This window comes from Dromiciops gliroides, chromosome 2 (genome assembly GCF_019393635.1).
Source record: "Dromiciops gliroides isolate mDroGli1 chromosome 2, mDroGli1.pri, whole genome shotgun sequence".
NCBI lineage: Eukaryota > Metazoa > Chordata > Mammalia > Microbiotheria > Microbiotheriidae > Dromiciops > Dromiciops gliroides.
In genome coordinates, this window is record NC_057862.1 from 524,343,323 (window position 1) to 524,370,017 (window position 26,695).

General features: G+C 38.1%; 2 protein-coding genes across 8 annotated transcripts in view; both read left to right on the forward strand.

Annotated features, from left to right (window-relative positions):
* LOC122742927 (transcription factor E2F6-like) overlaps positions 1 to 26,695 on the forward strand; it is a 34,864-nt gene that overhangs the window by 5,900 nt on the left and 2,269 nt on the right. For 2 of the 7 annotated variants that reach the window (XM_043987524.1, XM_043987529.1), the window contains 5 exons: positions 2,231 to 2,447; positions 4,818 to 4,976; positions 7,266 to 7,380; positions 9,576 to 9,720; positions 13,015 to 13,651. In XM_043987524.1, coding sequence (XP_043843459.1) covers positions 2,231 to 2,447; positions 4,818 to 4,976; positions 7,266 to 7,380; positions 9,576 to 9,720; positions 13,015 to 13,073 — 695 coding nt within the window. In that variant the 3' untranslated portion in view covers positions 13,074 to 13,651. Of the gene's footprint in view, positions 1 to 2,230; positions 2,448 to 4,817; positions 4,977 to 7,265; positions 7,381 to 8,287; positions 8,364 to 9,575; positions 9,721 to 12,973; positions 13,652 to 24,708; positions 24,755 to 26,695 lie in introns of those variants that run through there. The other 5 variants (XR_006354962.1, XM_043987527.1, XM_043987526.1 and 2 more) reach the window with 5 other exon arrangements.
* The window catches only part of LOC122742928 (transcription factor E2F6-like), a 28,628-nt gene continuing 19,801 nt past the window's right edge, over positions 17,869 to 26,695 (forward strand). Inside the window, exons 1-2 of the mRNA XM_043987531.1 lie at positions 17,869 to 18,126; positions 24,709 to 24,754. Of these exons, the coding sequence (XP_043843466.1) occupies positions 17,992 to 18,126; positions 24,709 to 24,754 (181 nt within the window). The 5' untranslated portion in view covers positions 17,869 to 17,991. The remainder of the gene's footprint in view (positions 18,127 to 24,708; positions 24,755 to 26,695) is intronic.

A 26,695-nucleotide genomic window follows, 5' to 3' on the forward strand; every position in this document is an offset into this window, starting at 1 on the left:
TGACATAATCATTGTAACAACATGAAAGTAAGTGGCTGGGATTCAAGCCTAACTTCCCTGCCTGAATCATGGAACTCCTCCTACTAGGCCACACTGTGTCTTATTTGTATCAGTATATAAATAAATCATATTTATAGAAATACTAGCATTTCTCCACTATTGAAAATCCCATACATTTACACTTTAAATTCTTCAATATGTACACAGCCTTGTTAGTGTGTAGTACATGCTCCCGCACTGCTGATCTCAACCTATCCATGTCTTCTCATCCTGTTTGATTCTTTTGTTCATTTCCTTCCATAAATCCTCTAGCATTTGGAGGCCTTTTAAATTTCCATGGATAACAGTGTAGTATTTGGTTGTTCATTTTATCCTGGCTTTCACAGTATAATTGATCCACCTCCTTTGCTAGTCATTTATTTATAAAGTGCTATCTTTATCAATTTCTTGGACAGAAATCATTATTGGTAATATGGTACAGCCCACTTAAGGTCACGCATGATTTTTATTTCTTTGGAGATTTAATGTTCCATGATTTTTAAGCCATGTAGCATTTCTGAAAATTGGTGTTTTTTATTAAAATCCTTTGGTGTTTGGAAAATTCAACAGCATAGAAACTCCCAAGAGACAAAGTTGTCCGCAGGGATTCCTTCAGATAACAAGCAAGACACCCAGGTCTTCCTACTTTCTTGGTTCCTTCCTCCTTTCTCAGCCTCTGATACTAATTGCAGATGCTATGACTTCTACAGGAGATAGACGATCAGTTCTAATTATCCTTTTTGAAATCCACAGCAATACAAAGGAACAAAGATGAGAATGATAGTAGATTTCAACTGAGATTGAAAAGTAACTGCCTTGGTTTGGGGGTGGGAGGAAAACAATTCTTTGGGGGGGGGTAAGTTTTAAATATCATAACCATGACTAGTGTACACGTAAATAAACACATGCTCTAAAACTTCTAGCTTGCATAGTATATTTGAACTCTTTCTATTGCCAGCTTAGAAGTAATGAGGTTAAAAATCCTGACCAACCACCTCTATAAATCTTTTCTAATTTAGAGCTAATCCCCATTAATTTGGGGACTCTACCTATTCATCCTACAATGGGTAGAATCATAGATTTGCCTACCACTGGAATTAAACTGAATATATGAGCATGGTGCTTATGACTGTAATGGGTTAGAGGTTAGAGAAGCTAGAGTGGTTTTACAGTATTGCCATTTGAAGTGTGATACTTTGCATACATGAAAGGGGAGAAAAGAAAATCATTTACCTCTGATCAGAATGATAGCTCAATTATTTAAAAACATCTAGTCACGGGGCGGCTAGGTGGCGCAGTGGATAAAGCACAGGCCCTGGAGTCAGGAGTACCTGAGTTCAAATCCAGCCTCAGACACTTAACACTTACTAGCTGTGTGACCCTGGGCAAGTCACTTAACCCCAATTGCCTCACTAAAAAAATATATATATACCTAAAAACATCTAGTCACGATAGATTAAAGGCATTTATCCTAGTAGAACAATGAAACACAGTGCAAGTGTGATCTTAAATTTTCCTGAGGTTCTATAATTTCATTTCGTAGAATTTTAACATTAGAAAGGAACTTCAGTGGTCATGTAATACAATATATCCCCAAAACAACCTCTACTTTGAGACTCTACAGCATATGTTCATTGCCCAAGTTCAGACTCATCATCAAGCTATCTTCTAGGTGCTGAGTTTTTCAATTATAACAATTCTTGAAGATAATCTACTAAATTCTAGAGGGCTTGCTACCTGCATTGGTGGAGGGAGTACCTACACCATGGAAATTATAGATCTTTGAAGTGTTGTGACATGTAAACCTTTATAGCCATTACTGGGGTTGTTGACTTGGGGCTTTGAGTCGGGCTAGAATTTACAACTTAGCATGTAATTTCTTAGCATGGTAGAAACAATTACATTTAGCACTTAGTTATCAAGACTTAAAAGTTAAAATGGTAAGCTACCAGTGACCTGATCAACATTTTGTACCATCTCCTGTACCCCACCCCCCAGCAACATTTGAGGTGTTTTTAATGTCACTTGGCTATTTTGTTGTTCTTTTGGCCCCAGGCTCAATAATTGATATGTAGGACTTAGAATGTCTTTTTCTGTGATCAGGTGTAGCGATGCAAAAGAAATATTTTTCTGAATGGTAAAGAATGTGAAAAAATAAAGCCTATTACTAAAAATCATGTTCTCTTTTTAGAAGCACTAAGAGTCGCAAAGCCTCGTTATGATGTGTCTTTGGTTTATTTAACCCGTAAATTTATGGAGCTCATCAAATCTGCTCCTGGTGGAGTTCTTGATTTAAATGAAGTTGCAACAACATTGGGAGTACGGAAGCGAAGAGTATATGACATCACCAATGTATTAGATGGAATTGACCTCATTCAAAAAAGATCTAAGAACCATATTCAGTGGATGTGAGTTGATTCAAGGTTTTCACCATTTTCCTTTAAATCATTATAGTGCAATTAAAGTCTTTTTCAAGGAAACTACACATACACAGCTTTTAAAAACTGTAATATAAATGAGGGAGTTTTATACATTAGGAAAAAATTTTAATTATTTACTTCTGTCTTAAATTATTCTGGAGTGGTTAGAATCAGTTAGAACCTATTATCATTGAAGAATTGGAGGCATGATATTTTTAAGTCTTTTCAACATAGCTCAATAAACATCCATTACATTTTATTTGATTCTTGATTACTAAGGAAGACTTAGTTAAGGCTTCGAAAGTAGATGGATGTCTTGGAGAAAATAATCCCCAAATGATTCTACAGCCTAAAGAGATGGTGGAAAGATAAATCAGTAAGATAAATGGAGTTTAAATCCTAGAGAATGAGCATTTATAGAGAGAAGAGAAGAAGGCCCAGCACAAAGCCTTTGGATGTACTTAAACATAACAGGTTATAATTGTCCAGCAAACTAGACTGAGAAGGCTCCTCCAGACAGCATGAGTAAGTGGTCAATAATGTCATGATGCAGAGAGGTCAAAGTTGAAGACTCATAAAAAGCCATTGAACTTGGCAGATGAGATCATTTGTAACCTTGGTTAAACAATTTCAATTGTGCTGTCAAAATCCAGCTATTAAGGGGTTAAAGAGCTGACCTGGTAGTGAGGAGGTGAAGACAATGAGTACAGATGGCTTTTCCCAGGAGTTTGGCTATAAAAGGGAAATATAGGCTAGAAATATAGTTAGAACCTCCTCTGTACTTGCTCCCCCAAAAGTTAATAGTTTATTACCTGAATAACTTAGTGACATTTTGTTATTAAAACAAATCCATGGGGGCGGCTAGGTGGCTCAGTGGATAAAGCACCGGCCCTGGATTCAGGAGTACCCAAGTTCAAATCCGGCCTCAGATACTTGACACTTACTAGCTGTGTGACCCTGGGCAAGTCACTTAACCCCCATTGCCCCGCAAAAAAAAAACAAAAACAAAAACAAAAAATCCATCATGACCTTTTTAAAAAAAAAATTCAGCCTTTAATTTATTCATTACTTACTAACATTGATTTTTTTAAAAATGTTGTTTCAGATTCTCTTGCCTCAAATCCTTTCCCTGTCTCTTGAGAAGGCAAGCAATATCAGTTATGCATGTGAAGTCATATGATCTTTTGAAATAATTTAGATTTATACTTGAAGCTAGTTGGCACCATAGGTAGAGCACTGAGCCTGGAGTCAGGAAAACCCAAGTTCAAATCTGGTCTCAGAAACCAAATAGCTATGTGACCCCATCCAAGTTACTTAACTTTTGTCTACTAGTTTCCTCAGCTATAAAATGAAGATTATAGTACCTAATTCCCAGTGTTGTAGGTAAGGATCATATGAAATAATTTTTTTTTAAATAAAAGCATTTTATTATTTTCCAGTTACATGTAGAGATAGCTTTCAGCATTTGTTTACATAAGATTTCCAATTTCAAATTTTTCTCCCTCCCCCAGACAGCAGACAAATCCAATATAGGTGTTACACACACACACACACACACACACACACACACACACAATAGCATTAAACATATTTCTGCATCAGTCATGCTATAAGAGAATAATCAGAGCAATGAGGAAAAACCTCAAAATAGAAAAAGAGCAGCACCAAAACCAAAAGAAATATGGTTCAATCAGCATCCATATTCCATAGTTCTTTTTTTTTCTGGATTTGGAGAGCCTTCTCCATCATGAGTTCCCTGGAACTCTCCTGTACCATTGTACTGGTGAGAAGAATCCAGTCAGAATCCAGTCCACTGCAGTTGATCAACACACAATGTTGATGACACTGTGTATTGAAATAATATTTATAAAGCGGTTAGCATAGTGCCTGGCACGTAAAAGATCCTTAAATGCTTTTTCTTCCTTTTGCTCCACTGGTAGTAAAACTTGCAAGGAGTAGGAAGTAGTCTTATGCTCTACTCTGCAAATTAGGTCTGTGTTAAAGTTTTGACTCCAGTTTTAGTCACTTCAGTTTAACATTTAACTCCAAAATTTCTATCCTGTTTTATTGAGAGGTTTTCCCATGTCTTTATTTTGAGTCAATGGAAAAAATCCCTTTTTTTGCCAAAATTTCTGAGATTCAGGTGAGCAATTGGTTACTTCATTTTGTTAAATGACCACTTTAATATTATTAGTTGTTAGATGCATATTATTGCATGTAAGTATAACACACTGAAGTTATTAACACAAATCAGACAAGATACAAAGAATTGTAAAAGTGTTAATGAAACAATAACCTAATTTGAAAGTATTGTTAGTTTTTTGTATGTTTTATTTTTTCATACTTTTTTTTTTTAAGTGGATCTGATCTTGGTGGCATTGGATCAAAAGTACCCCAGCAAAAGAAGATAAGGGATGAACTTACTGATTTAACAGCAATGGAAAAAGCTTTGGATGAGTTAATTAAGGATTGTGCTCAGCAGCTGTTTGAACTAACAGATGACAAAGAAAATGAAAGATATCCTTTAACATGAGCTATTAGAATTACTTTGGAGCCATTTAATTTGTGTACTATTGTTAGCAATAAGACTTCATTTACAAATCTTAAATGGAAAATAAAGCATTTAGCTATTGAAGTACATTTAGGAAAACTTGTAGCCTTAACATGAACTGCAAACATTGCCTTTATAACCTAATCAAATCAGGTGGGTGGGAACTCTTGGGGATAGTCTCCATTGATGTCTAAAAGTGATGGTTACTGTTAGGGTTATTTCATCATTCATTTTTATTATTAAAACTGTGTTATGTTTTCAAATATTTTTCTGCTTAGGTAGCCCCAGCTTACAAGCTACGCTCCCCAAAATTTTATGAAGTAGTTATTTGGAACTAGGAATACATTTTCCTATAAGAACAACATAAATAGTGATTAGATTTCCAGACTATTCAACTTAGCAAACATTTGTCCACCAACTATGCAAGGCATTATACTAAGTTTTAAAACTAGCTCATAATTTTAACTCATAGCCAAATAATACCTCAATTTTGGTTCTAGGAGGAAGGAACTATGTCATTATCTCTGACCTTTCTGCAGCCTTTGACACCGTTGAGTACTCTTTCCTTGATACTTTTTTCTCTAGGTTTTCAGGATATCACTGATTGTTCCTTCTCTGTCTTCTTAGCTGAACACCCCCCCCCCCAATCATATCCTCTAACCCGCAGGTGGTACTAAGGATTCTGTCCTGAGCCCTCTTCTCCTTCTATATTACTTCACTGTGAAATCTTATCAGCTGCTATAGATTTAATGACCATCTTTATGCTGATGATGCCTCATACTCTCTGCTGATCTCCAGTTTCACATTTCTACCTTCTTTCAGACATCTCAAACCGGATGTCTTTTTTTTTTTTCCCCAGTTGGTCAATTGCATTTTTTTTTTTTGCAGGGCAATGGGGGTTAAGTGACTTGCCCAGGGTCACACAGTAAGTGTCAAGTGTCTGAGGTTGGATTTGAACTCAGGTACTCCTGAATCCAGGGCTGGTGCTTTATCCACTGTGCCACCTAGCTGCCCCAGTTGCTTTCCTTTCTAATCTATATTCTACAGTGCTGCTAAGTTGATATTTCTAAAACTCAAATTGACCATATTAAACTCCTTAAAAATATTCAATGCCTGGGGCAGCTAGGTGGTGCAGTGGATAAAGCACCAGCCCTAGATTCAGGAGCATCTGAGTTCAAATGCAGCCTTAGACACTTGACACTTACTAGCTGTGTGACCCTGGGCAAGTCACTTAACCCTCATTGCCCTGTCCTTCCAAAAAAACAACCCCCCAAAACAAAAATCTTTAAGTGCCTCCTTATTGCTGATAGGATAAAATACAAAATCTCCATTCTGGCATCCTAAGGTTTCTTGATACTGTTCCCACCCAGTTCTCATTCTTACATTATTCACCTTTACATGACTCTTCTTTCTAGCCATGAATAAAAATGCATTTTTGTATGCTTACCATTATGTGAAGTGCTGAGCTCAGTGCTAAGTATCATATTGAAAAGTAAGACAGCTCTTTTTCTGCAGGCCCACATATTCTAATAGGGAAAGACAATAAAGGTAGCATCCTTAGATGGTAATATTGCTTCCACTAATAAACTATATCTTTTTCTTTTTCCCCCCTTTTTTCTTTTTTTTTGCTGGGCAATGAGGGTTAAGTGACCAGGGTCACACAGCTAGTAAGTGTCAAGTGTCTGAGGTCAGATTTGAACTCGGGTCCTCCTGAATCCAGGGTCAGTGGATTAATCCACTGATCCACCTAGCTGCCTCCACTGTATCTGTTTCTGTTGAACCATTTGATAGTGAAAAAGAAACTGGCCCAGAGAGGTTATAAGCGACTTGCCTCAGATTACATTGAGGTGCCAGAGTTAGGATCCTCACACTTCAAATCTAGCAGTCTTTCTACTTACTACATACCAATTCCTTCCTTAAGTAGCCTTGTTAAGATGCTGTTATTCCCTTATATGTGTTTTAATCTTTATTTCTAAATGTTTTGCCATTATTAACCAGCAAAATATTTTAGAGTAATCTATATGAAAGAAACTTGGAGCTAAAGTGAATATTGAAAAACTGATTTTGTAGGAAAATCTGTAAGCAGTTTATTACTTTGGCTAAAACCTCCACTTTTTTCCCTCTATAGGCTATTATTAATTTAGCTCACATAAGTTAAGAACTGCCTAGATTTGTGTTACGACTTTTGACCTCTTAATTGCTTTTCACCTAGTAAGTACACTTTTTAATTTGGAGATTCCTTGACTGATTTGTACATTAGCATATGTAACCTATCAAGATATCCATAATATTCAAGCTTTCCATGAACAAATTGTTATTGCAGTCAAGGCTCCAGAAGAAACCAAATTGGAAGTGCCAACTCCTAAAGAAGTAGGTAGTGCTTTAAATGTATTTGTTTATATGTTTCATTTTGAGAAAGTATGTTTTGTAAAAAGAAATCTCACTCTACTTTTCTCCTTTAAAATTTATCTAACACCATTGCCTTCACTGAACTTTTTAAATAAACTTGATTTAAAAGTAATAGTGATGCTTTTTGATAGGATTTGTTGGAGCCTCTGTTATAGTATATAGAATGGTAATAGCATTGTATAAGATATTTCACCTTTCTTGCATGTTAGGAGGGGCTTTAAGCTAAAATTCTAGTCATCCAAAATATACAGTACTTTGAATCTGTTATCATTGATGTGGGTACTCCCTTTCCCAGTACAAATTGCATTCCATTCACACCTCATCCTGTGTGATCCTTGTCCATGTCTTCTTAATCCCCCAAAGATGGTAAATTACTCTACCCTTCCTCTAAGTTTTCTTTTTTTAACCTTTTGTGGGAATCAGTGCAACCCTTGGGCTGCCAAAATATATCTTCACATTTTAGCATTCCCAGGACTTTTGTTAGAGTCCCATAAAAGTTAAATTTAAATTTTGTAAGATATTAATTAAAACAACCTAAAACTTCATGGAAAAGGCTTGGAAAGAGAGCAAAGAAAACAAGCACTGAGGAGTTATGTACAATATCTTCGTTTGACTCTCCTAGTTAATAGAAAGATAGCAGGCCCTCTTGGGTACCTAGCACTATGCTAGAGTTCAAATGAGAGTCAGTCTGGATGAACTCTTAGGGAAGGTGTGGCATTAAAAACCAAGATGCAATAAATTGAAACCTGAAATAGCCTTAGACATGTCTTCAAGTAATGGGAGAATTTAGAAATAGGACAGAAAATAGGATGTGAGATCCTCTGCTATGCTGCATCTCACTGCAACTCACTTTGTGTTGTGAACACAGTGAAGGGCAGCGCGGGAGGGAGGAATGCCATCTGTGTTGTCTAGACCGGGCCTAACAGACATCCCCAGAGAACCAGGTAGGGGTTTCAATTCCAACTGTCAACATGTTGCTTTTCTTGTATGTAACATTACCATTTTATTAATGTGCTAGAACCATATTTCTCATGTGGATGTTTTGTAACATCCTTTGAACTCTGAGTAGACCAGCAAAATATGTGTTTGTGGGGGTGTGATCAACCTGCATGAGGAAAAAAAAAACTGGAAACCACCCTTTTAATGAGGACTATGATTGATTGATTACAGTTGAAAAATATGGAGATTATTTTCAGATATATTGCTTTTTCAAAAATTGACTATCATTCTTAAGGGGGAAGAAATGGTTACATGCATAGTAATTATATTAAGAGGCAGCATTTTAAGTAACTGTCAGAAAATGCAATGTAGCACAGTGGAACAGTGGAAAGAACATGGGCTTTGGACTGAGGGAATGAGTTCAAAATTATAGTTCTTCTACTAACCATCTCTGGGACCTTGGGAAAGTCACTTAATCTCTCTGGCCCTCAGTTTCCTCATCTATAAAATGATGGGGGAAGAGTTGGACTGCATGTTCTCTAAAGTCCTTGGCAGCTCTAAATTTTTGATCCTTTGTGAATCATTATTTAATGTTATTTGATGACCTAGGTGCTAGACATTACATTAAATGCTAATATTTTCCCCAAAGTCATTAAATTATGTGACGTCGTAAATCTATCCAAGCAGTTTTAAGACTTGGTAGATTTTTTTTTCCTTCAAGATTCTTTTTTAGCTACCAGAGAGGTAGTCCCAAAGAGTTGCTCTCATAATCCCTTGAAAACACTAGGCTCACAGCACAGTCTGTGGTCATTCAGTTTAGGCTAATCAGGAACTCTTATTCTTCATTAATTGCTAACATGGTAGGCTCTCAGGTACTGTTTCCTAGATTCATTAAATTCAAATAAAAGACTTAAGTAGAGAGAAACAGGGTTTAAGTATTTTATGAATTATTGTGCTTTGGCTCCAAATCCTTACTACTTTCCCTCCTTTAGTATAATGGTGCCTGACCACTTTTGCTTAACCTGACTAGTTGATTATATCTAATTATTTTTCAATCTCCATTGAATTTTTCTCACAATTATTTAATGATTAAAAATAAGGTATAAATTCAAACTTTCAGGAAGATTTGCAAAACTTGACTGTCCTAGTTGAGCAAAACAAATATGTTAATGCATCTTTCTCATTCATGTTTATATATGCTCTGTTTCTTTCCATAGGATTGTATAACCGTACATATAAAGAGCACAAAAGGACCTATTGATGTTTATTTGTGTGAAGTCGAACAAGATAACATAAGTAATAAAACATTTGAAGAAATGAGCACTATATATGAAAGTAAGTCTACAGTTCATCTTGATCAAGGTAAATATAAAGAGATTTGTAGGGGAATTTGGAATTAAAAAGTAATTTCAGAGCTCAGTAAAGTATAAATTAACCAGTTTTATGAATATATATTATAATCTTTTAAATGAGTGGTTTTTTAAAAAGTACTTGGCCGGGGCAGCTAGGTGGTGCAGTGGATAGAGCACCAGCCCTGGAGTCAGAAGGACCTGAGTTCAAATCTGGCCTCAGACACTTAATACTTAACTAGCTGTGAGACCCTGGGCAAGTCACTTAACCACAATTCCACAATTGCCTCACCAAAAAAAAAAAAGTACTTGGCCGTTGAGAAAATGTTTTGCCTCACTGGGAAGTATAAATTCAAAATTCTTTTTGATCAATGCAATGAAAATATTATGTGTTCCACAATTTGGAAGAGATGTTTTGTAAAAGTTAGATGGGAAATACAATATAATTTTATATCTTAATCCTATTTGTTTATTGGCTGCTATTGCATAATTGGAAATGTGTTATTATGGGAAGACATTTTTGGAAATGGAAGAAATGACTAGTTATCTTCACTCTAGAGGTTTTCCTGTTCTTGTCTGCCTTTTCTACTCAATGGATGAAATAGCAGCCTTCTTCCTTTTCAACCATTTAAAATTCATAAGAACTGAAAAGGTTAAAAAAACTCTCAAAAACCTTCCCTTTCTTCTATTTTTGGATTGACTCCTTTGTGAGGCATCTTTGGTGCAACAAAAAGAGGATCTGACTAGGACTTGTGGCTTATGGATTCGGGTTTCTTCCAATCAGCTATTTTTAAGCTATGTAACTTTACTAATTTGAATAGATCACTTAACCCTGTTGAAACTCATTTGTCCTTCTATAAGATAAGTGTAATAATGCCTGCCCTGCCTGCTGCATTGGAGGCTCAAATTAAATGATGTATCCTAACTTTGAAAACACTAAAAGAGTATACATGTATAAAGTGAATTTTTTTTCTTCCCTCTGATTGTATCAGCATGGTACGGTGGAACAAGGGGCTGAATTTGGAGTCAAGAGACCATACTTTCAATTCTGGCCCCCTATCATTTGCTACCTCTGTGACCCTGGGCAAGACACTTTTCTGTGCCTCAGTTTCCTTAGCTGTAAAATGAAGGAGTTGAATTAGAGAACCTCTGAGGAACCTTTCAGTTCTAGTTCTATTTATTATTCTTTGACCCTGGTCAAGAAAAAGGGAGGTGGGACAAGGGTTAATCTTTTTTGTGTTTTACCCTTTGGTAGTCAGGTGAAGCCTATGGATTCCTAAAGAATAATGTTTTCAAATGAGTAAAAATACATAGTATTTCAAGGGAAACCAATATTCTTTAATCAAAAGTTTAAAAAAATATATTGCTCAGGGCAGCTAGGTGGTGCAGTGGGTAAAGCACTGGCCCTGCATTCAGGAGGACCTGAGTTCAAATACAGCCTCAGACACTTGACACTTTCTAGCTGTATGACCCTGGGCAAGTCACTTAACCCTTATTGCCCCACCAAAAAATATATATATAATTTACAAAAATTTTGTGTATAGACAAGCCCAACCATTTTTCATTTGCCTTAAATATACATATTTATAAACTTTAATCAATCATAAAATTGTGTTCCAAAGGAGCATATAATAAACTTAGACTAAATATTACTCTTTTATTTATTATCTTTGTGAAAAAATTTGATGTTTTAGTTCTTCTAATGAAAGCTGCTATGAAAAAAATATTACATTAACTCCTTTGAATTTTATCTTTAAGAAACCATTTGTGTTTCTTGCAAAAAGTCATCATACCCACCCCCTTTCTGGTTGTATTTTCCTGTAATTTTTTTTGTGATTGACGAGTAGCAAATTTTGAATATGTATGAAATATTTTCTATTTGGATAGCTTTTTTTAAAAAATCTATTTCAAGATATATGTATAATGAGTATCTTAGAAGAGTGTCTTCATTTAAGTTTGAATCCATTTTTCTCAGGTTTTGTTTTTTGTTGTTGTTGTTGTTGTTTTTTTTGGTTGGGGCAATGAGGGTTAAGTGACTTGCCCCCAGGGTCACACAGCTAGCAAGTGTCTGAGGTCGGATTTGAACTTAGGTCCTCCTGAATCCAGGGCGGGGGCTTTATCCACTGTGCCACCTAGCTGCCCCCTTTTCTCAGGTTTTGAGGATGTATAAGAGTGTACTTCTCAGTTTGGGGGGGGGAGTTATAAGGAAATTGGGGGGAAGTTTGGTCCTTGCCATACCTTATTAGTAAATATTCCTTTGTAAGTGCTTTTTTTAATGTGTCTTCATATGGGGAAAGATGTCAAGCTTATTGAAACCTTACTCTCCTTTCAGTAAGTAAATGAAATAATTTATTAAATGGACCACTTCAGTATGTTATTTTCCTTTTGCTTTCTGGGTTAGCTCTATTATGTATGCTACCTCTTCCACCCATGTTGTTGTTCAGTTGTTTTTCAGTTCTGTCTGACTCTTGCTGACCCCATTTGGGATTTTCTTGGCAAAGATATTGGAGGGGTTTGCCATTTCCTTCCCCAGTTGATTTTACAGATGAGGTAACTGAGGCAAACAGGGTTAGGTAACTTGCCCAGGGTAACACAGTGTCTAAAGCCATATTTGAACTCAGAAAGATGAACATTTCTATCCACAATGTCACCTAGCTGCCCCATAGATGGGTATTAATTGAAACCACAAAAACATGGGCAGTGGGACCTACAAATGAATTCCACTGCCATAATCACTATCCTTTTTCCTTCTTCAAATCAATGTGTATGCTTAAAAGAAGTCATTTGCTCCAGGCACTCAACTCTCAGTATAATGAGGCTGAGAGAAAATGTTAGTAAAATCAAATCATTTTAATTGTTTTAAGGCTGATTTTGTCAGTCAGATCTGGAATTGTAAATACTACTAATAAAATTAAATGTCTTAGTGAGGGACAAATCCAGCATATAGCTACTAGTCAAATCAGGCATTTTATTAAACATCTACTACATGCCAGGCACTGTGAAAGCCCCTGCTCTCATACTAGTTTCAAAGATCATCTTTGTAGTTGGGTTGTGTGGTTTCAGTATTTTCTATTATAACTAATGTAGAAAGCCATTTTTAATGTTTGAGGTTTGTCTTTTTCATTATATTGCATTCAGATTTAAATGGTCATAAAATTTTCTTTTCTCCTACCTTAAAAAAAAGCAGATTTTTTTTTACCAGTGATTTCCAAAGATGTTATTTTGCAGTCATAGAATTTCTTTTTTTTTTCCTTCCATCTCCCCAGTTAAGAAGACATTCTAGCTTGTTATGTTTATTTCTTTGTAGAAGGAAATCTACAGCAGAATGAATCAAATGAAAAAACCACAAATTGTCCTGAACATTAAAACTATGGAATGATTTCAACGATTTTTGTCAAGTTGACTTACTTTCCTTTGTGGTGAGACTCGATATTTCAATTTGGACTTAAAAAAAAAATCAGCTGTTTGAGGACTTCTGTGCCCACTTTCACATTAACATTAAGACCAATACTTTGAGTAGTTCTCTTGTTTAGTTACATCAGCTTATTGTGGAACATGGCTCATTTTATAAACAATTATGTAAGCATAATTTGGCATTTACTTAAGTGAAGCAAGGACTTTCCATATTGAAAAACAAATTCATGAAAACTATTTTTGGGGCACATGTTTGTTTCTACTAAAACATTTAAACTATTCTTGAAATTGAAGAACACGTCACTAACTTTTTCTTTACAATGCAGAAAATGTACCAAGTGAAATTATGCTTTACATCATATGAGGACTGTTTGCATTGTGTGCAGTCAGCTGTTTAAATAGTAAAGGGTGTACACAATAAAATTAAATGTGAATACTCCTGTATATATTTGTATAATGTTTAGATAACTCATGAAAAATGTGAAGCATACATAAATTTTTCACCTTGTACAGCAAAAAATAAAATGTAAATATGAAAAGTAATTCATTAATTTGGTTTTTGTGGGTTTTTTCTATATAGTCAACAGAACTTCTAAATCACTCTTATTTAGAAGTACAGAGAAATGTGAATTTCAAGGAATTCAGTTAGTTGAAAGGGAACTCTGGTCTAACAGCAGTAATCTCCCCCCATCCCTCACTTCTTCAACAAGAAGTCAAATAACTTCTTTTATGCATCTGCTTGATGACTTACAGAAATGATACTTCTCATTCAAATGCATATGTGAACTCTTTAATTCTGAAGTTCCCTTCAGTGATACCAGATTGCACCTATCCATGCTTACAACTTTTATCCATATTTTCCCAAAAAGTTTTCAGTAGGAGGTTGGCCTTAATTCATGGAGGATGCTAACAGAACACTTTGGCTGTCACCTGTCAAATTTCACTTTTGCTACATGAGCAGACGATTTTCCCATCTTACAGTTCCTTTACAGGCATCCTTTTTCTTCAGAAGCTTCATTTGCTACATGTTGTAACCTATTTGCATATACGATTTCCTTCTGTTTGATACTTATTTTTAATTCTTCAGAGGCAAAGGTATTTCATGCCTTACTGCCATATAGCAACATCTGTAAAATTGTTAGTATCGAGAAGATGAGCCTCTGCTTTCATGGGAAGCTTGGGAACAGTAAAAGAACTTTGCAAATTCCTTAATGCAATCTAGTCTGCTCTCCTTTTTAAACTCTGGGACCAGCTCATTGTACCTCTATTCCCTTTTCCAGATTTGTACTCTTAGACAAGCTTTATAGGGTGTGCATTCGAATACATGTTGAAATCTGCAATGGACGTTCTTCATCCACTTGATCTTCTGTGGATAACTGGGCTGTACTCCTTTGAGGCTTCCAGGGTCCTCTGTGATATCTTTGTTTTCATCTGAAAGCAGGAGAATAGTGTTTACTATCACAGTTGTTGAGCAGATATTTCTGTTTTTACTTTTGCCCAAGGACTCCTGAAGTTCTCTAACTACCATTGCTTCCAGTTTTATTCTTTGGGGACAAGCAGAACAAGCCTAATCTTTCTTTTACAGAATAGTCCCTCAACTAGACAGTTCTCATGTTTCCCATAAGTCTTTTTCAGCTTCACCACACTTTCTTGAGTTGATCCATTCAGTGTCATGATTTTCAGTCCTTTTGCCATCATGGTCTCAAACATCTGGGCACAATTATTGCTCATGCTCCCCCCTTTTTTGGGGGGGGTGAGGCAATTGGGGTTAAGTGACTTGCCCAGGGTCACACAGCTAGTAAGTGTTAAGTGTCTGAGGCTGGATTTGAACTCAGGTCCTCCTGAAACCAGGGCCGGTGCTTTATCTGCTGTGCCCCTGAATCCAATTATTCTTTTTTTTGTTTGTTTGTTTGTTTTGCGGGGCAATGGGGGCTAAGTGACTTGCCCAGGGTCACACAGCTAGTAAGTGTCAAGTGTCTGAGGCCGGATTTGAACTCAGGTACTCCTGAATCCAGGGCCGGTGCTTTATCCACTGCGCCACCTAGCTGCCCCCCCTGAATCCAATTATTCTTAAAAGTATCTCAACCTGCTTTCAAAGTCACTTACTTTTGATATCAGATACCTTACATTTTGTTCTATTTTTTCAATCTTTTCACTTATTTAGATACTTCTCTGTCTCTGCTTGCAGTTGTTTTGGCTTTATTCTTTTCTTCTAGGTTGGATTTTGGGGCATCTCTAAATCCACAAAAATTATACTGGTTGTTATCTTCAGTTTACTTTTCAATTTTAGCTCCTGAACCTGGTGATCTTTGTTCCAGGGTCAGGCTCCACCTCTTGCTATACTTTTGGATGGGGTAGTATGTCCTCTTCAGTTTTGGCCTGGGTCAGGGGTCCCTTTGCTGATCTCTACTTCTCAAGAGATAGGTCCCCCTGGTTCCGTTATCTTTGATGTTCAGATCACTGGCTAGGGTCCTGTTAGAATGCTGTATATGTCTGAGTCCTGGTCTGTGCATTGCTACATCAGCACTGGCTTCTACCTCAGCAGCTTCCTGGGTCCATGCTGTTCATTTCTGGCCACTGGAATTTTCTGAGGGAAGCCCATTGTGCTTGCCTCTTTGAGATTCATATCCCTAATCTAGAGAGGAGTCCTATAGCTAGTTTGTCTATGCTGTGTTGGCTCTATTGTCTATGCTGACTTTGCTGAAACTCCCTTCCTCTCTTGCCTGTGGGTTTCTAGCTTGACTTCTTGTGCAATTCTGAGGTGAATAACTTAGGATAGTTTATCACTAGACTCTTTATCATTATTTAGTCTCTTGTTATTTTTAGGTTTTTGCTGGAGGCGGCATGTGAAATCTGGGCTGTCTGGCCTCCATTCAGGCAGTCACCTTGTCTTGAAGTCTACTTTTCTCATATTCCATTTTTTTTTTCACCAATAGCAGGTCAGCAGTCAAATCTACCAGTTATTTCAGTACATGGGTTCGAGTAAAAATTTCCTGGGCAAAATGGGGTTGCAGGTGGAAAAAGTTTAAGAAGCTCTGCTCTAGAGCAAACAACCTTTACAAAGACTGGCAAAATAGGCTGGGGAAAAGGAACATGGAACATCAGTTGTTGCCAGATGTAGTCAGTTCTGTATACACATACATAATCACCAGCTCAGTTCAGGTGGTCATCACCTCTCTCTAAAATATTGCATAAGTCCTGATTGATCTCCCAACTTCTCCAATCCATACTCCACTTAGCTGTCAAATTCATATTCCTAAAGCCTGGGTCTGACCATATCAAAGAACTGCTCTAGGGACCCCTTTACTTCTAGAATAGAATACAAACTCTTTTGTCTTGCATTTAAAACCCTTCATAGTATTGCTCTGATAAGGCACCTTTCTAGGCTTATCATACTTTACTCCCCTACACGCATTCTACATTCAAGCCAGGATGGCCTGCCAGCTGTTTCCCATACACTTCCCTCGAACCTCTCACAGAGGCCTTCAAAGGCCAGTTGAAGTGCCAGCTCTGACAAGAAGCGTATCCTGATTCCCTGTCAGTTGCTAGTGCACACCACTCCAGAAATTACTTTGTATAAATTTTCTTTTATGTAATTCACAATACACTTTGAATTATTTCACTCTCAGGATCATAAATCTGGAGCTTGAAGGAACCTTGGACACTGTCACATCTAAGCCCTCCTTTTGGTATATGTTTTCCAGGGTCACAAGGTTATTAAGTGTCAGAGGTGGGATTATAAGTGTTATAGGATCCTGGGTTTAGAGCTGGAGAATGAACATTGAGGTTAAGTGACTTTCCTGGAGTCACACAGTTGACTGACGCCAAATTTCAATTGGGGTCTCCCCAACTCCCAAGTCCAGAGCTCTACCAGCTTGCACCATACTAATAAGCTATGCTAGGGCACGGATTTTTTCATTTTTTTTTGTCCATTTTCCCAGCTCCTATCTCAGTGCTTGACACCAAGTAGGTGCCACTGGTTGAATCTTGAAGAAGAGGGAAAGGGGTGAATTGGAAGCCTTGGAGAAGGGGTGAAGGATGGAAGGATAAAGGGGGGCTTGGAAGAGAGCTAGGGAGAATTGGAAGGCGTCCAGGAGGGAGGCGTGGGAGAAAGAGAAGGAGAAGTGGAAGGCCTGCAGAGCGGAGCTTGAGGAGAGATGAGGGAGGAATGCTTGGAAGAGAGGGAGATGTGGAAGGCTTGTAAGAAAGGGAGGGAGAGGCTGGAAACGTGCTGGAGGGAAAGAGGGAGAAGTGCGAGGATTGCAAAAGAGGGAGGGAGAAGCGAAAGGCTTGGAAGAGGAAAAGCGGGGCTTACGAGAGGAAGGGAAGGAAGCCGGAGGCTTGAGAGAGTGAGGGGGAGTAGGGGGAAGGGAGGGGAGAGGTGGGAGGCGTGTAGGAGGGACGGCGAGAGGGAGAGGTAGGAGGCTTGGAAGAGGGAGAGGCGTGCAAGAGGGAGGGAGAAGCGAGTGGCTTGTAAGACGGGGAGAGGCGGGGAGCTTGTAGGAGGGAGGAAGAGAGAAGCGGGAGGTGTAGGGAGGGAGAGTCTTGCAGAAGGGGAGCAGGGGAAAAGCGTGAGGGGGGGCGGGCAGGAGGGAGGGTGCAGGGAGAGGCGGGAGGGAGCAGGGGAGAGGCGGCAGGAAGGAGGGAGTAGGGAGAAGCGGGAGGAGCAGGGAAGAGGCGGGAGGGAGCAGGGGAGAAGCGGGAGGGAGCAGCGGAGCGGCGGGAGGCGTGCAGGAGGGAGGGAAGGAGGCCTCGGCCGCGGGGCTTGTGGGTAGCCGGTGGCAGGCGCGGGAAAGCCCCACGCGTCGCGTGGGGGGCGCGGGCATCGGGCGGCAGCTTGCGAGCAGCGGCGCGGCCCGGGGCGGGCGGGATGAGTGGGGGGCGCGCGAAGCCGCGGGGCGGAGCCCCCGAGGCCGCCCCGAAGCACCGGACCCGGGCCGGGGCCGCACGCCCGGATCGCCGCAGCTCTCCCGGGGCCTGGGACGAGGAGAGCGAGAGCGTCAGGGTGAGTGAGGAGGAGGAGCGGGAGGGAGGAGGCGGGAGACGAGGCTTTGTCCCTTCCACCCGTCCTTGGGTCCAACCCTCATTTCACAAATGAAGAAACTGAGGCCCAGGCAGCGGAAAGTGGCCCGCCCCGCTCTCCCAAGCAGTCACTGCCAGATCCAGTATCTGCACCCAGGGCCTCGGACTTCGAATTCCGCGAGCGGCCCGGGATTTCGGGGCAGGGACCGAGGGTTTCCCTCGCTCTACGAACCTTCCTGGGAAGCATCGTCGGGAAATGGATTGGCTGTTTAAAAGGGAGCCCGATCTCGAGCAGGAAAGACTGGGTCATTTCTTCTCCCTGAGTCTCAGTTTCCTCCTCCAAGGGAGTTCAAGTCCTAAGAAGACCTTCCCTCCCCTAGTCTGTGGATTTCACCTTCTGGATTTTAGCAGCGATGTTATCCAGCATAATGAGTCAGTCAGTCAGTCAATCTGCATATATTTATTTAGCGTTTAGCCCGCCCCAAGCATATCTGGTGCCTTTCGGGCCTTTAAAAGTAACACGCGTGAGTTGCTTGAGGGCTCGATCTGTCCTTCCCCCCTTTGGCCTTTCTTCGTATCCCTTTCACTTAGCACTGTGCCTAGCACTGAGGCGAAAATAAAATTACTCAGTGACTTGGTTTTCTAACACTCCCAGGTTTCCAGGGTTCATTTTTCGGGCTCTGCCTCAGCTAGGGCATTGATTTTGCAGAGCTGGGCTTAGAAAGGAAGAAAGTGGAATGGGTGTGTGGAAGGTGACGCTGACTAATGCTGATTTAATTTACTTCAGTCTAAGTTGGGGCTTTACGAGGTGTTGGGAGGGCGCAGTGAGGACACTATCTTCCTAATTCTTTTTAAAGCAGTTTATCTGGAGTATGAAATTACCTTTTTAAAGGACTTCTTAGAAGTAATTCCTGTTAATCATTCATACTTTAGTGTGAATTATTTTAACAAGATAAAAGATTTTACCTTTAGCCAAATCTCCTCTGTCTATACCCCATACCAGTCTCTCTAATTTAGCCTAGTCACTATCTCGTTTAGAGGAAATCAGTATCATCCAGGGAACTGGAATTTTGGAAGCAGCTGCGGTGCTGAATATGGAATCAGAGGAGCTGGGTTTAGATCTGCATCTACCTCCCTGAGCTTCAATTTTATTATCAAATGACATGAGTAAATTATTTTTGCAAACATTAAAGCATCATATAAATGCGTGCTATTATTATGTAAAATAAGGACTAAATTATTTCTAAGGCCCCTTTCAGCTCTAAATCCTATACTTAGGTCAAGAGGAGGGATGGATTTTTATCAGTCAATAGACATTTAAGTGCCTACTATGTGCCAAGTGCTGGGTATGCAAAAGTAAAAGTATCAGGGGGCAGCTAGGTGTCGCAGTGGATAGAGCACTGGCCCTGAAATCAGGAGGACCTGAATTCAAATCCAGCCTCGGACACTTGACACTAGCTGTGTGACCCTGGGCAAGTCACTTAACCCCAATTGCCTCAACCCGCCCCCCCCCAAGTAAAAGTTTCTGTTCTAAAAGAGCACACAGTCTAATGGTAGAGATAGCATACAAACAATTATATTAGGAGAAATTGGATGTAATGAACAGAGGGAAGACACTAGAATTAAGGGAGATCTGAAAAGGCTTCCAGTAGGAGATAAGGTTTTAGCTGGGACTTGAAGGAAGTCAGGAGGTGGAAATGAGGAGGGAGAGCATCCTAGGCTTGAGGGACAACTGTTCATTCATTCAGTAACAATTCATTAAGCACCTACTACGTGCCAGGTACGGAAAATGCCCAGAATTGAAAGATGGAGTGTCTTGTTCAAGGAACACCAAGGAGGCCAGTGTCACTGAATCAAAGAGTAATACATTGGAGGGGGCAAAGGGAGTGTGTATGGGGTGGGGCTGGAGGGGGTTATTAAGGGCTTTGAACTTCAAACAGGATGTTCTTTTTTAATTTGGAGGTAATAGGGAGCCACTGGAGTTTGGAGTGGGGAGGGTTGTGACCTGGTCGGATCTTCAATTTAGGAAGATCACTTTGACAGCTTAGTGGAGAATGGAGTGGAGTGGCAGAGACTTGCAAAGGGGAGTCCATCTAGCAAGCTATTGCAATATAATCCAAGTGGAGGTGTAGGGTTGGGTGGAGGATAAAAACTAAGTGGGTGTATGAAGAAACTTATGGGGCGAGGGGGAGGAATTTATTTCCTCAATTTATTGTGGAATTCATAGATATTTCTTTGCACTTTTGCCTAGAACTCAGGTAGCATAGGATGTACCTACAAATTATTTAACCTATTCCTTTTGACATGTGTACTGTAAACTGCAGATACCTAATGCTTAACAGAGTATGAATTCGGAAGGCTATAAAAACCTTTCAGTTCAGAACAGCCTCTCCAGTTCAATTCAATGTCACTTTAATTAATTCCATCCCCTCCTCAGTTTGGGGCAGGTATTAATAGGAAAGTAGAAAATAGAAGGTAAGCTCTTTGAGGGCAAAGACTGTTTTATTTTTTATCTTTGTATCCTTAGCTCCTAGCACAGTGCCTGGAATAGAGCAGGTATATATTAAAAGCTTGCCGAATGAATTAAATAATAATTGAATGAAATGAGCCTGCTAGGTAGATTTAAATTTTTTAATTTAATGTTTTCTCTAATTACACGTAAAAACTATTTTAACATTCATTTAAAAAAAATCTTTGAGTTCCAAATTCTCTTTCTTCCCTCTTCCCTGCCCCCCACCCCACCAAGAAGGCAAGCAGTTTAATATAGGTTATACATGTACAGTCGTGCCAAACATTTTTAAGTAAAGCATTGACAAGCTGGTATGTGTCCAGAGGAACCATGGAGATGGAAGGAAATGGGAAATATTGATATTGACGATTGGAAGATTTAGGAAGAACATGATAGCTATGTGAAAATATCCTTTAGTCGAATAGAGATTCAAGATTTGAGAAAGAAAAGAAAATTAAACCCTTGGAGATGTATATTTATAATTTATGTACATGTCAAATCCAACATCAGCACATACCCAAGTAATAAAATGGTTTTGTAAAAGAAAATTTTCAAGGGTCAGCCAGGGGCTTGTTTTCTGCATTAGTATAGGAAAAGCATTGAGAGAGTTTAAGTATCAATAAATGAGGCCTTGAATATACAGGGTGAAGAGCTATCGACCAAAACCCCAAACCTAGGAAATACCTGCACAGTCAGGAAAATGAAGGTTTGGAAGGCACTGTGCTAGGTGATACAGATGGAAGTCTAACACCAGGTCCCTGTCCATAAGCAGCTTACAGTTTGGCTGGGAAGCTGGGGCTTGAACATATAAAAATATAATTCATCTTGTCGTTCAGTCATGCCTGACTCTTTGTGACCCTGCAGACCCTAGCACGCCAGGTCCTTCTCTACTATCTCTGGAAGTCTGTCCAAGTTTATGTTGGGTGTTTCCATGACACTATCCATACACCTCATTCTCTCTCTTACTAAGGGGTATGTAAGTGCCCTAATAAATAGTATAGCTGGGATTATAAGGGGATGAGAATGTGAGCATATTCTCTTTTTCCTCTCAAGACTACCAGTCAGACACAAGCCTTTTTAGCCTCCTTTGGGGCCAGGGTCAGTTCTTAGTAATGGTCATTTTGCCCAATTCTCTGACTAGCTCAGGCCAGCTTCCTAGTTTTTTACTTACTATCCTTAGATCAATGGAGGCTAGTAATGTTGCTATCTAGGAAGACAATACTTTCTTTAAAAAATTTTTTCCTTTTTTATTATGAGTTTAATAAATATTAACAAACATAAACATTTCAATATAAATTTCAGATATATTCTGAATATACATGTACATCATTGTTTGCATGTTGTCTCCCATATTAGATTGTGAGTTCTTCAAGGTTGGGGATTGTCTTTTGCTCATTTTGTATCCCTAGTGCTTAGCATAGTGCCTGCTAGATAGTAGGCACTTAATACATGTTTATTGACTGATTGAGAAAAGAGGATTATAAATAAGAGGAGGGGAAGGGAGGAAGTATTTATGTAGTACCTACTATATGCCAGGCACTGTGCTTGGCACTTTTACAAATATCTCATTTTATCCTATTACATAGTTTGTTTTCATAAAAATACTTATTATTTAAATTTAACTCAGAAGTAATAAAACTGTCCAGTTTGTTGTCTGTGTCCCATTCTGCATTTCCCTCACCTCTTTCCTGTTTTTTTAAATGTTTCATTTATGCTCTTTTTATTTTTATGAATAACCATATTACCCACTTCCCCAGCTGAAAGAGAAATCCTCCTTTTTTTAAGTACAGTTAAATAAAACAAATCAACATAATGGTCATGTCTGGGTATGTACCTATATAGTCCATATCTTTGCCAAGAGGTAGGAAGCATTTCTGACAGTGCACTGGCTTTAAGGAAGCCGGGGGAAGCCTGACCAACTTATGCTGCCATTATCCTGACATTAAGTGGAAACCAAAGGAGAAAAAGGAAGAGGTACTTCAGGCTCATTCTCCTCCCCCAAACCCCACTCCCCAACTCCTTTGCCATTTCAAATCAACAAGAAAGGTGCTGAGCACAAGAAACTAAAACTTAAAAAGACCTGAACATACACACTAGGAAAATAACCACAAGGTTATTCTTCAGAAAATAAAACAGAAGACCATGTCACTGACCATTTGATCCTGGAAGGCGAGTAAGGAAGGGATGGAATTAAAATATTTCTTTAAAAGGGCTGCTACAAATTCATGTCACTGAACATAAGAGAATAAATAAAGGGGGGAAATTACCACATTAATATCTGAGGTGCAAAGGGTAAAAAAGAGAGAATGAAAAAACAAACCCAAACTCAAGAACTTGGTATTGGGCAAGGGAAATTAATGGAAGAGATGTAATCAAAACAATCTATGGAGACTCAATGGTAACTTAAAATAGAAGATCAAAAACAGTATAAAAGATTAGTAGAAGAGGGAAAATACTTAACAATTACATACTAAATATCAATGGATTAAAATTCCCCATAAAATAAAGAATAATGGAATCATTAAGAAAACAAAAGGATATGAACAGTTTTCAGAAGAAGCATTGCTAACTATCAACATCTTATGAAAAAATTCTCCTAATCACTAGTAAAAATAGAAAAAAATTAGAATGATTTTAAGTTCTTACTTTATAACTAATTGACAAATATAATGAGCAATGGCAACTATCAGCATAGGAGATGTGGGAAGACAGGTACACTAATATCCTATTAGTGCAGCTATAAATTGGTATAATCTGGAAATTAATTTGGAATTATGTGAGAAAAATCATTCCCCAAGAAAGTCAAAGAAAGGCCATTTATATGCCAAAATATTCATAGCATCATTCTTTGTGATAGTAAAGAACTGAAGTGTATGCCCACTGATTGGCAAACTGGTCCATGAATATAATGGACTATTACTGTGCAGAAATAAATGGATAATTATGTTTATATATGTATATATACACATACACATACACATACACATACACATACATATACATATACATATATGCCATACCCAAATTAACTACAAAGGACCTATGAAGACAGATCTGCACACCGAGAAAGAACTGATAAATAGAAGTATGTGTAGAATGGTTTATATGTGTATGTGTGTGTGTATAGATACATTTATATATTTGTATCTAATGGTAGCCATCTGTAAGGCAGGAGGGGGAAGAGAAGAAAAAGGGAAAAAGCAAGGTACATAATAACTTTATTATATATTTAAAAGGAAAAGCAAGTTATATACAATGGATTTGTAGTTTCATGTGCAGTCATCTTTTTTCTACTATTATGGAAATGATTGTTTTATTTCTTAAGTTCAGAATAAAATTTAAAGAAGAATGGGGGCAGCTAGGTGGCACAGTGGATAAAGCACTGGCCTTGGATTCAGGAGGACTTGAGTTCAAATTCTGCCTCAGACACTTGACACTTACTAGCTGTGTGACCCTGGGCAAGTCACTTAACCCTCATTGCCCTCAAAAAACCCAAAACAAAACAAAGAAGAAATGGACAAATGTGAGGAATTCAGAGAAAAATGGAAAGACACGAATTGATGCAGAGTGAAATAGAAAAAAGGAGGAAAACATACATTATAATTGCAATAATGTAAATAAAAAAAACAATAAAAGGAAATCAAACTATGAATAATTTTACCAAGTCTGGACAGGGAAAACATAGAATGCAACATACCTCTCTCCATTATCTTAGAATGTTCACTGTAGCAGTTGTTTTTGTTTTAAAATTTTTTTAATTAACTAACATTTTATTGCTTTTCTTTGCTACAAGGGAGAATTTAATGTTGTATTTACGTGGGAATTTGTGCCTGTGATCCTCCCAAAGACATATAAAACCACATGCTTTCAGAGGGAGGGTAGAAGGAACTGGGATTTAATGCTGAAGACATAAATTGACTGAGGTGACAAAACTTTGTCAGGTTGAGTTTGACACTTTAGGGTACAAAAAACTCCCCCACTGAAATGCTTTTTACTTATATTATCTTTTATGATTTATCAGCTAGATACAATCTGACATATTCCTTTTTTTTTAAGCTACCAGAAATAAAACATAACTTAGAAGAAAACATTCCCAGGAAAAGTAAGTGAAATATTGCATATTTTAATATTGCATAATTTAATTTTTATGTTAAATATACATTAAATATACATTCAGGTTGTTTTCCAATTCATATTCAGTTTTTAAAAATATGAACAAATCTTTTGAAGGAAGCTAGGAATAGAATTAAAAATGCTATTTCTATGACAACAGGTATATTTCTGACAAAGCTCCTAAAGCCATTGACATATTATAATAGGGTGGATAATTTGCTCAGCATTATTTTGAAAGTCAGTTATGCCAGTATAAGGAATTTCATGGTATCTGGAGAAAGATACATTTTACTGTTGAAGGCTGCCATGTAAAAACTTAGCAGGTCATATTTCACTCTTTTTCTGTCTCAATCCAAGTTACTAACTAGTTGCATTCACTGTCATGCCTTGGTTGGGTATCAGTTGCTTTTATTCCCCATATTATCTGCAGTACCATTGAGGAAAATGGTCAGGCTTACTGGAATTAGAAGATAATGTTATTTTATTCTCTCTGAGAGAGAGAAGTCCCTATTCTGTTGTCTCGATTTAAATTTTGTTTGGGTTGTGGGCAGCTAGGTGGCACAGTGGATAGAGCACCCTCCCTGGATTCAGGAGGACCTGAGTTCAAAATCGGCCTCAGACACTTGATACTTACTAGCTGTGTAGCTTACTAGCTGTGTGACCCTGTGCAAGTCACCTAATCCTTATTGCTTCGCCAAAAAAAAAATAAATAAAAATTGTTTGCGTCAGGGTGTTTGAGTATGTATATAATACAGTCCTGACCAATATTCATGGAAATAAATGCTTATTGAGAGCCAGGGGAAAACCATCCAATTTCCATTTTTATGTTTTAAAATCTAAAATTTATATTTTAAATCTAAAATAATATAACAGTTTATGGAAGCAAGAAAATAGATTGTAATGGTGTTTAAAACCTTAATTACCTTTATGCATTCATCAATATATAATTTGCAAGATGGGGAACTATAGGTTTGGAAAATTACATGTAGTGTAAGACTCCATTGATGTGTTGATTAGTTTTGTCGAACTGCTTTTTTTAAACTCTTTTCCTGGTTACAAAGGGTGGCTCTCTGGGAATGAGAAGGGTGAGGATATAACTGGAAATGAAAGTGATGTAAAAATAAAAAAGATCAGTGGAAATTTAAAAAGTATAATCTACAGATGTGACAATTTAATTGTTTAGTTGTAGCAAATAGAATTTATTTTTGTGCAAAGAAGCCTTTAAATTTTACATGCTAAAAGAATTGAAGAAACACAATGCTTATTGGTGAGGTCTTACTTAATTAGGGTTCAGAAAAGTTCCAAGACATTTTTGTAGTCATGCTACATAGAAAGAAAGAAAAGAACATCATGGGTGCACATTAGACAAATAAATACTTTAAGACTTTTTTTGTTGTTGTTGAGAGATGAGAGGCAGCATACTATAATGGAAAAAACACTATGCTGGGTATTCAGGAGACCTGTATCCAAATTCTGTTTCTATATTTACTAACAATAATTATGGATGTCATTTAAGCTCCTGTCAAGTGGGCATATTAGTACCTATACTAATATACTTGTATACTAACAACCTCACAGAGTTGTGAGGAATGCACTTTGTAAATCTTAAAACACTATAAAATCACATAGTTGGTAGGAAGTAGTGGGGAAAGAACTGGATTTGGAGCCCCAGAGTTCCTAGATTCAAATTCTCTGTGCCTCATACTTATTAACTGTGTGTAAGTCACTTAACCTTCATGAGTCTCAGTTTCCTCATGGGTAAAATGAGGGAGTTGGAATAAATGATATTGAATGTACTTCCTTCCCATACTAAATCTATGATCCTTTGACCTTAGAGGCCATCTGGTACAAACCATACCTAATATAGACTTTCCTCTACATCATACCTTATCCATCTTTGCTTGGAGACCGCCAGTGAGGAGGAACCCCT